Here is a 10,875-nt window from a genome sequence, read left to right as displayed (position 1 = left end):
TGACTCTTAGCCCGTACTTCTGAAACTGCTTGAAGACATTTTCTAAATTACGAAGGTGTTCCTCATCGTTGATCCCTCCTACCAAAAGATCATCCATAATCACACAAGTTCCTTCCAGACCTGCAAGCACTTGCTCAATAAAACGTTGCCAGATAGCGGGACTGGATGAAATGCCAAATGGCAGACGCGTATATCGAAATAGGCCCTTGTGCGTATTGATCGTGCAGAGCTGTTGAGAGGCCTTATCCAACACCAATTGTTGATAGGCGCTTCTCAGATCGATCTTGGTGAACTTCTTCCATGTAGAAACTTTTCCCCGAATCTCGTCCAACATGACGAGCTTTGCTCAAGAAAAAAATCCTCAGCAGGCATCGTAAACTGATGCCGAGGTTTGGGGAAGAAGGCGTTGGGTGGCTGTCATCACATTAATTACACCACAATGTAATTATACAGATTAGCGCCCACGAATCCACGAGGGATACGCGATTGCGTGCGAGTTAACGCGGGGTCATCTGTTGGCGATGAAAATCAAAATCATGAAATGAAATGAAGTTTGTTGTGCGTGTAATGGTCATAAAATACTGCGTTTTCTCTGTTTCTGCCTGTTTCCTTATAACGACATTTTTAATCACGTAGTCTTTCAAAGATCCTTCCTTTTCACAGAAGAGGCAATACCGGCGAGGCGCCGTATTCGAAAAGCCTCTCTTTCGATTATTTAGGTATGATTCTTTCGCTTGGTTTGCCATAAAACAGTAACAAAAGATATCGCAATTTTCATGTGCCGTACGACCTGAATAACAACCGCATCGAATTTCCAGTATTGCGTTACTTGGTGGATCGATCAGTGTTCACGCTTTGCGATCGTAGTACACGATGTTATTGTTTTGGAACAAAACCTGTGGCGGTCGCACGACTTGGCCTCGTATCCTGGTTAAATTCTTACCAATATTGTAATATTAAACCTCGACGAGATTTTTCATGTCGAAATGTCGAAAAGCATCATGTTTTCGATTTCGAAACCATTCGAAATGAAGTCATAGAGGCAGTCGGATTTTGGACGTGCGGCTTTCCACCGGCTAACTTAACCACGCAGAGTCTTTGCAGGATTACAAGTGCCACACTTGACCCTTGCAAGCATTGGTATCTACTTTTGAAAGAGGTATGTGACGTTCCTTTGCGTAAATATTTCATATGCGATGTATTTAAGATATTTCCCGACGAAATCCAAAGTGTGGCGACACGGGAACTTCAGCCGGCCAACTCATCGTTCGGAGTAGTGGGGTTAGCCAGGATTCCCGACCTCGTTCACGTTGTGTTCACGTTCTGTCTAATAGCTGGTCTATCTTCTTCGTAATAAACAATGCCCGACGAACTTATTAAATCTGCGGGATCTATGACTATCGTAAATCTGGTGAACTCCGCCACGCTAGACTTTGAGCCCGAAGGCGCGAAAAATTTATCTTTTGGCGCCAAACTCAGTCACGACTCCGAAGAGCTCTCTTCCTAACTTACCGAAAGATCAGCTAGAGTAAATTCCCTTGGAGTGGAACTGAAGAAGCTTCGAACACAGATTTCTCATCTCGAATCAGCATGGAGTCAATTTTACAGACCCTTTTTTCCACCTCATTGTTCGTACCTTGTCGTGGTGAGGTGTCTTGAGTGCCTCAATGACCAATTGCAACACAATGTCTTTAAAGAATTCAGCTTCAGTTGGTGGGCTGCATTTTCTGCAAGGTAGAGGCCAGACTAACACGGACTTTGTCGTTGTAGTTATTGTTATGATTATTATAATTATCATTATTATTACTGATTTTGTTATTGTTATCATTATCTTCATGATTGTGATTGAATCATTTTCAAAATGAAATAGGCTGCTCAATGAGGATGGCATGCTGAGGCAAGTAGATTTTCATTTATTTACCCCCCCTCCCCCCGAGTAGAAATTCAAGTGTTTCTGATAGTTTTTCTCTTCAATAGATTGTTAGAATGCAGAAGATTTTCTAAGACACATTGTACAGAGGGCTTGTCTTAAGTAGTTGTTTTCTGATTCAAAACCACCTGCCTAGTTCTGTTGCTCTTGGGTAGTTAGTCCATGGACTGTTGTTATCTGATGGCAGAACTAACAGGTGGATCTGTTTCTCTTGGGTAGTCAGTCCATTATGGGCGGTTGTTATCTGATGGCAGAACCACCAATCTGTTCTGTTTCTCTTGGGTAGTCAGTCTATGGACTGTTGTTATCTGATGGCAGAACCAGTCCCTATTTTTTTCAGCTCTATACAGTCAGTCTTTTATGGACAGTTATTTTTATCTGATGGCAGTTTTAGCTTGCTCTTTTTGTTTTGAAAAATGTGTTGCTTATGCTGTTTGTCACGTATCATCTGTTATTAGTCGGAGGCACTTTGGTCAATCAATGCTATCATTGTCTTCATTATTATTATAATTGTTAATTCAGCTGCTACTCTTCTCTCTTTGCCACAGGGCCCACTACAGACAGCACTAGCTTAATGAAGTCCCAAAACCTTTCACAATGAGCCAACTCAAGAATTGCAGTCCTGAACAGTTTTTGGGGTTTTCCTGGCTTTTCTTGAGATTATTTTGTCTCAGTTTCAATTACTTGGATACTCATTCAGCTAGACTAACAATAACACCATTTTGTTCATAGATAAACATTGAAATAATCATAATAGTAATATAAATGATAATAATAATGATTTGTTATTGTTATCATTATCATTATCTTTATGATTGTGATCATCATTTTCAAATTGAAATAGGCTGCTCAGTGAGGATGGCAGGCTGAGGCAAGTAGATTTTCATTTAATTCCTCCCCCCTCCCCCCAAATAGAAATTCAAGTGTTTCTGATAGTTTGTCTCTTCAATAGATTGTTAGAATGTAGAAGATTTTCTAAGACACATTGTACAGAGGTCTTAAATAGTTGTTTTCTGATTCAAAACCACCTGCCTAGTTCTGTTTCTATTGGGTAGTTAGTCCATGGACTGTTGTTATCTGATGGCAGAACTAACAGGTGGATCTGTTTCTCTTGGGTAGTCAGTCCATTATGGGCTGTTGTTATCTGATGGCAGAACCACCGATCTGTTCTGTTTCTCTTGGGTGGTCAGTCTATGGACTGTTGTTATCTGATGGCAGAACCAGTCCCCATTTTTTTTTTCAGCTCTATGCTGTCAGTCTTTTATGGACAGTTATTTTTATCTGATGGCAATTTTAGCTTGCTCTTTTTGTTTTGAAAAGTGTGTTGCTTATGCTGCTTGTCATGTATCATCTGTTATTAGTTATAGGGTGACTTTGGTCAATCAATGCTATCATTGTCTTTAGTATTATTATTATTAATTCAGCTGCTACTCTTCTCTCTTTGACACAGGGCCCACTACAGACAGCACTAGCTTAATGAAGTCCCAAAACCTTTCACAATGAGCCAACTCAAGAATTGCAGTCCTGAACAGTTTTTGGGGTTTTTCTGTCTTTTCTTAATTTGTTTTTGCCCCAGTTTCAATCACTTGGATACTCATTCAGCTAGACTAACAATAACACTATTTTGTTCATAGATAAACATTGAAATAATCATAATAGTAATATGAATGATAATAATAATGATTAGATTAATGGAAATAATCATAGGAATTATAACCATCAGGATAATGAACATTATTTCTCTAACTATTGTAAATATTTTTATCATTATTATTATTATTATCATTATTATTGTTATCATTGTTATTATTATTATTATCATTATTATCATTATTATCATTATTATTGTTATCAATGTTATTACTATTTCCATCATGAATTATTAGAGATGCTTGGAAAAAAATGATCTATAGTTCCCTCCAACTCATTATTCTTTCAGTTAAGTGAATTAAGACTTTGTGAACAGTTACTGCTTTATTCTGTCATTCCTGATGACCATAGAAATGGTGAAAGTCCACAGATATTATCCCTCTAAGAGTTTCTCCAGGTGTTTTTTTTTCCTCTGAATTTGGTTACAACAGAATGAAGGGCATCAGAGTATAGTGCGCCCAGCTAGACATGAATTGCATTAATATTACAGGGTCATTTTGCTGTATTCAGGGTTTAATCTTAGCCTTCTACAGACAAGTTTGTTCCTCTAAATGCAAAACACATTTTATCGTTTTTTAAAACAAACTTACAAAAACTGCCAAGAAACAGCTACTAAATTTATCGAAACATGACGAACAAGTCAACTAGACTGTGTACTACACATCATTGAAATCAAAGTATCACTTTAGGAACATAAAATCGCAAGGTCAGTTTCCCATTTTTAGTGCCTGAGAAAAGATCAGGCTACCAGATTACTTCAAATTCTCTGGTTGCTCGTCCATCTCAATTTCCAACAACCATTTTAGTTTACTGGGTGAGAATCGTGCTTGATTTCTTGCCCCATGCTCTTTAATTGGCTGCCTGTAAAGCTTGTTGAGAGTTTAACAGCTACTACTTGCAGCAACCTCCATATTCCCCCGATAGCCTTTCTTAACTCTAATGGTACAGAACTTTGATGACTCAGACCAGAAATAACATCATTCACTCTACCATCCCTGTAATAAAAAACTTTGGATTTTTCTCTCCATACAGGGGGCCGCAAATGTATTTTTACCCTCGCACGTTTATAAAAGCATTCGGCATGCCTGCTAACAAAGCTTGGATGTATGTTTCAGGAACTTAGTATCTTTCAACTCGACACCATTTGCCTGAAACCAAAATAATAATTACGAAAGTTAAGAGATTATTTACTTCTGGAGTGAAATGTACTAAATGATTTGCCCTTTCAAACATAAACCTGAGTTATCAGGTTTTGTCAATCACAAAATTACACACCGGGTTTTTAGTATTCCTTGGGGACCTTCCTATATTATCATAAATATCTAAGACAAGCAGGTCATTTAGCTAGGTAATCTATGTTAAAAACCGCGCTGTACAGCACTTAGAATTATTTTCCTCACTGATTTTTCTCACACTGCAACTTCGCGTACTACGCAATTATTACTACGCAGTCATATCTGGTGTCCAATTGGGAGAGCTTATTATGTTTGTTTTAGAGGTGAATTGCGATTTCTTGTATGTCCCCTATTTCGTCGAAGAAAAGCTCGAACAAGTACTGAAAGTAATGAGTAAGTCACTATGAACAACTAGTGCAAAGTGACAGCACTATCGAGCCAAACTGAGAACTGTTCTTTAATGATTTTTAACATGAACCACCAATTCTTACTATTTTTAATTTCTGCGTTTTAATAGACTTTGACATGTTCTTGAGAAGATATTAAATCGGTTAGCGCTGTTGTTCCCTTCTAAATTATTTTGGTGGAAGCGCCTCAGAAGACACTGGTTTAACTAAAACCATGTTGGGCAACGTTATATTTTGACTGCACAACCCGCAATTAAATTTAATTTTAACAGCTATTCCAGTGTGTGAAGAACGGAAAAGAGCAAAATTACATACCATCGGCCTTTCGATGCCCGGACGAATTAAAACTTTTTACAATTCCACTTATCCATTGCTTGTAACTGATAGACCTTGTCCTTATTCTTGCGGGAGGCCGTACGATCTGTTGTCCATTGTAGAACTTGGCAAACTTAGCGCACTTCTTCGAGCGCAACAATGTGATCTTTCAATTCTCTATCTCACTAGCGCAGTTGTTGTGTTGAACATGGATGAATAATACATCGCAGCGTGTCTTGTAGATAGCTAGAGATGCCATGCATGTTTAGGATAAGCGCTGAATATGGACGAGCGTTAAAGCCGCCACTGAAAAAGCACAATCGACCGTTTTTCATTGTAAGGATCAGGTCTTTCACACAGCAGTCAAAATTAAAGAGAGGAAGAACGTCGATCTCGCTCACCTAAGTAGCGAAGTACACCACGAGCGGCGACGATGATCAAACACCTGGAAGATCACCGTGGTGTCCCTCTACTCTTTGGTATCATAACCAAGAGCGAGCCCTTTCGACTTGTCACTAAGTTTTACGGTTTATAAAACAAAGGCCCCGCTCTACACAAAGCCTTAAAGAATGAAACACTAGAAAAGCTTACTTAGCTTGGAATTATAAAAATTTCCTTTCTTAAAAATCGAAGATTTTCATGGTTTCCGTAACTTCGTATTTTTCCAAATTTCCTCTTTTACATGTTATGCCGTTTTGCATTTTCTTCAATGTATAATTTAGTTCAGCGTCGATCATTTATCATCCTTAGAAGAAAATATTCTGATCTTTACGTTTAACTATAAAATTACTTTGGCTTACATTGTGCGCATGAAAGGAGCGTTAAATTAAACATGAGTTGATTCCACGCGAGGGTTTTACCTGGAAAAATGCCTGCACACGAGAAGACACCGACATTACCGCGTGTCCCTTTCTGGAAAACATTCGTGTTATGACAAGAAAGGTCAGCTTAAGGGTTTTGGGTTACCCAAACTATGCAATTTTGACGCCGAAAAGTGCCAAAAAGTAATTACAGAAACTTCATCCGCAACACCTTGAACGTGCTGTGGGCGCGAACTGAGATCTTCTCTTACAGTTAATAATTGCCAGGCGGAACTCAGATCCGGCTTAGCCTAATTTGCATAAATTTTTTTGGTGGGCAAAGCTCGTCATGTTGGAATGGGGAATTGTTCCGTCTGAATTGCGGGATTAACTGTACCCTTGTAGTCCCCGCAAACTCGTACCGACCCATCGGTCTTAGGAACGCTGACAATGGGTGTGGCCCATTCACTGACTTCTACTGGCTCTATGATCCCCTCCTCTTCCATTCGCTTCAATTCTTTCTCCACTGCGGGCCGTATTGCGTAGGGAACTGGGCGGGCTCTCTGAAACACTGGTTTCACGTTTTCTTTCAAATGCAAGGTGGCTGTTACCCCTTTTACCGTACCAAGTTCTACCTTAAATATTTCTGCATATCGCTCCTTCAGGTGCTCAATTCGCTCGTCATTTTCCTGCTCCACCGCTAGTTGGCCATGCGAGGGCGAAAACAAGTTGTGCCAGTCTAAGTGGATCTTCGTCATCCACGCCCTACCAAACAGTGGAGGGGCGTGCCGCTTCGCCCGAACAATGAGTAACGGAAGAGTCATCTGCTGGCCATTATAGGCCACGTCAACTAGGACTTGCCCTGCAACGTCTAGAGGTGTGCCGGTGTAGGCATGGAACGAGCGATTGACTGGTCGTAGTGCTAGGTATTTGAAGTTCCGCTCGTAATCCGCGTAACTCATAACAGACGCTCCTGCCCCAGTATCCACTTCCATGAGAACTTCAACATCCTCAATCCTGATTGGGACCTTAATAGCGGGGGTTGAGATCTCTGAGCCCTGTATTTTAGCCTGGGACGATTCATTTACGCCGAAAATAGAACCGAGGAACTCATCTTCAGTTCCCTCTGGATCCTGATCTGTGTGGCGGACGTGCTGATTTTCTACCCCTTTTCTGTAAGAAGGCCTCATGCTACGACATTCCGATTGTAAGTGACCCATTTTATGACATTTATAACACTCTGCGGTTTTGTATCTACAATGCTCATGTGTGTGGTTCGTTAGACCGCAACGATTACACCTTTTCGGTTTTGTTCCGCCTTGGGCGTTTGCACCGCGATGTCCACTTGGTCTTGCCCCGAGATTGCGTGACAGAAATTTGTCACGCTGGACTTTGTTGACACGTTCGTCGGATTCTTCTCCGTGTGAACCTCCAAGATTACGAACGTCCTTGTGTGCAGCTTCTTGTGCAATAGCAGTGTCCACCGCCTCTTGGAACGTAAAGTTTCGCGATAAAAGTTTCTGCTTGATTTGTTCCGAGTGCAATCCACAAATAAATCGATCGCGTAAACTTTCATTCAGTTGCTCATTTGTGAATTCGCACGTCCCTGCGAGTTTTTTTAAAGTTCGCACATACTCAGAGATTGACTGACTTGGTTTTTGACAAGCTGAGTGGAACCGATATCTTTCTGCTACCGCCAAACGCGTAGGCCTAAAATGTGCACGAAGGAGTGTCGCCAGCTGATCAAATGTTTTCGTGTTGGGGGCATCCGGGAACGCTAAATCTTTCAATACTCTGTACGAAGTGCTCCCAATCGACGTCAGTAAGATCGCCCTGCGTTTGGCTGCGTTATCCTCATCATCATTGATGTCATAAGCCGTGAAGTACTCTTGAAGACGCTCCAAATAACTCTCGATGTCTTCGGTTTCAGCGTCGAACTCGTTGAAAGGAGGTCTGCCTGCCATTCTCCCGACACTTTCTTCAGTGAAATGTAGTCGTTTTGGACTTCTCGAACGTATTTCCGAATAGCTCTACGCTGGACAGAGTTGCCTTTAAAGCCCACGCCTGGGTTTTGGGAATCCTCGTCGCCACTGAAGCGTATTCAACGAGGGAAACGGTTTTAAATATATTGACAACTTACGAGCACATGGCATCGCTTGACAACCTCACACAAAGATAGGGGGAGACTGGAACCAATACTACTCAGTCACTACAAATACACCACAGCAAGCAAATATTTCCTTTATCGATCCTTAGGACGCCAAATTTGTCGAGGTGGCATATTTCGTCAATGACCTGTATTCTTTTAAGTGTTGCTTCCGTAGTAGTCTGATAAACGGAGTGTGAGTGTGTTACCTGTGAAGGGGTCTAACTCGCTTGTCTTCACCAGTCGGTACCTGGACGTAATCTAAACATCTTTAAGGTGAAACAACATTTGAATAGTCGATTTTCACATTTTAAACATTGCTTGGACAACGCCTTTTGTGAAAGTTGAAATAATCTGCTCATATAATTTTCTGGGCTCCGGTCTGTCCTAAATTGAGGACATGTTTTTCCTAAATAAATATATTTCCAGCTGTTTTTTTTTTAATAACCTCAAGCATTTTTCTCAATCAGACATTTTTCGTAATAATAACTGACCACAAGATTGCCTTTTGTTATGAAACCTTATGTGGAAAGAGAAAAAGAAGCTAATTAATTCCCCCTGCGACTCATACGCTTTTTTTTTAAAAGTAATGCACCCAACCAAAGACTGAAGAACAAAATAGAGTAGAAAATAATCACCCCTACAAGGTGTTTTTTGGCAAAGTGAATTCAATCCTACTGTCAGGGCTCGATTGAAGATCACGTTGGTGAAGAACTCTTACTAAGTAGTTAGAAAACAAACCACTTATGTGGCAAGTTATAGGTGGTTTGCAACCAATCTCTAGAGACACAGGTAACAATGGTGAAAAGAACAAATGCTGGTGGACGAACAAGTGGAGCTAAAGAGATATCTATTTTTTACGTCCACCAACGTGGCGGCAATGACGTAACGTGCAAACCACCTAAACGTGACAGTTTTTAATAACTGCCATGTGATCTCTTCAGTAGTGCCAAATTAAAACTACTGATCGCATGAGACTTGCTGCCATCAACGTCAGGTAGAGGTCCATTGGTCCCATGAGAATTTAACATTTTATTGCGAAACTTTAGAAAGGCTGTGTCAGGCAGAGTCATTTCAGTTAAGTTCCAACAAGCCTTTCGGCGCTTTTTTCAAATACAAAGGTCTACCAATAGTCGTCTTGTCCATTGTGCAGCATGGAAAAGTCGAAAATGTTCATGGACATCATTGCAGAGACAGAAAACTTGCAGAGACAGAAAACTTGCAGAGACAGAAAACTTGCATAGAGAGCATCGTAGACGTGCCTATTTTTTCTAAACTCTCATTTAGGCTACCCCAAAATTATAACCGTTTCTAATCTCATTACTGCGAAAAAATTGGTTGCAAACTGAATGCATGAACTTCATGAATTAGCTTCTTGCGATCCACTAACCCGCTGAAAAAATTTGAATACAGAAGCTTGTATATGAATATATGTGAACTGACAATTAAGAAAAAGAGGCCTATTTTCTTTTTTCTTTGCAAACTTCAGTATCCGCTAAACCATGATGAAGGAGTCACTTACTCTTCTGCAAGTTAGCTGAGAGGTCATTATTTTGAAATTTCTGTGTAATTTCCCTGCCAGGCGGTAACCCTGAAAGGTTACAAACGAAGCAGACAGGCCTTCCATTAAAAATTATCTTGAAAGGAAGGTTTAAATTCATTCGCATCATATTTGTACAATACGTTTACAAATGTTTCCTCTTTCTAGTTCAGTTTTTTTCATGTACGCGCTGATTATGGAGGGTCTCAATGGGATGATGGCTTTTACAGCTAATGGTTAACGTTTTGACCATTTTACGTTTAACGCCGTTTTTTTCTGCTACGGTTAACAGAACTATTAAAAATTGATTTTAATTATGTTTAAAATGTACGACTCAACCGTGTACTCAACCGTGTAGTTAATCTACTTGCCAAAGAAAAGGCAAATTAACTAATCGCGAATATTGTATGGTAAATCTACTATCTTGATCACTGAAAAAAGGACAGTTCGATTAGGGCAATGAAAGGAGTCACTTGATAAATGAATAACTCTACCTTAGGCAACTTGACACGCCGGTAATCGGGAAAGCAAAAGGCAGTTCTACCGATGGTGTTCACAGGGCCTGTGCGACTCCTGCTATTCGCTAGCTCTTTTAAATCTTCTGCCCTCAAAGTTAAGCTCTTATTAGGATATCTCTTAATGACTTTCCTTTGCGATGTGATACTAAGGGTTAGTTTTAGGATGTCCTATCTCATCCGTATGTTCTTGAGGTTTGGAAAAGCCGGATGAGCTTGTGTTACAGGAGGCAATATTTTTCCCCTTTCCGCGCGCTATTTTCTTTTCTTTTTTTTGTAAAATTTCTCTCCCGCAGAAGATAACTACAGATATGTTCCTCAATGTAAAGTCTGGCATGGCACTTGCAAGTAAATGAATCACAGCGTAAGTTATGTCCCTATTAACAGAAAGTACCGC

The 10,875-nt window shown here is 40.2% G+C and overlaps 1 protein-coding gene and 2 long non-coding RNA genes across 4 annotated transcripts; 1 reads left to right on the top strand and 2 right to left on the bottom strand.

Moving 5' to 3' along the window:
- Positions 1-511: 511 nt before the first annotated feature.
- On the top strand, positions 512-3,836 carry LOC148721306 (uncharacterized). 2 transcript variants are annotated; one of them, XR_015992434.1, is made up of 3 exons: positions 512-1,159; positions 1,871-1,897; positions 2,479-3,836. It is a non-coding gene; the product is annotated as an uncharacterized LOC148721306 (long non-coding RNA). The 2 variants fall into 2 exon arrangements; XR_015992433.1 differs by having other exon boundaries at positions 512-1,897.
- Positions 3,837-3,885: 49 nt separating this feature from the next.
- On the bottom strand, positions 3,886-6,627 carry LOC148721305 (uncharacterized). The gene is made up of 2 exons (XR_015992435.1): positions 5,478-6,627; positions 3,886-4,728 (listed from the first exon to the last, which is right to left on the bottom strand). It is a non-coding gene; the product is annotated as an uncharacterized LOC148721305 (long non-coding RNA).
- LOC148721304 (uncharacterized) lies at positions 6,625-8,241 on the bottom strand. The gene has a single exon (XM_088736124.1). It carries the CDS (start codon positions 8,239-8,241, stop codon positions 6,625-6,627), a length of 1,617 nt encoding a protein of 538 aa, XP_088592250.1.
- Positions 8,242-10,875: the final 2,634 nt, after the last annotated feature.

This window comes from Stylophora pistillata, chromosome 10 (genome assembly GCF_964205215.1).
Source record: "Stylophora pistillata chromosome 10, jaStyPist1.2, whole genome shotgun sequence".
Classification (NCBI taxonomy): domain Eukaryota; kingdom Metazoa; phylum Cnidaria; class Anthozoa; order Scleractinia; family Pocilloporidae; genus Stylophora; species Stylophora pistillata.
This window is presented reverse-complemented; position numbering and strand designations above follow the sequence as displayed.

What these genes read in the sequence shown, in the direction of transcription:
- LOC148721304 (XM_088736124.1), bottom strand. Translation starts at nt 8,241, where the DNA reads ATGGCAGGCAGACCTCCTTTCAACGAGTTCGACGCTGAAACCGAAGAC.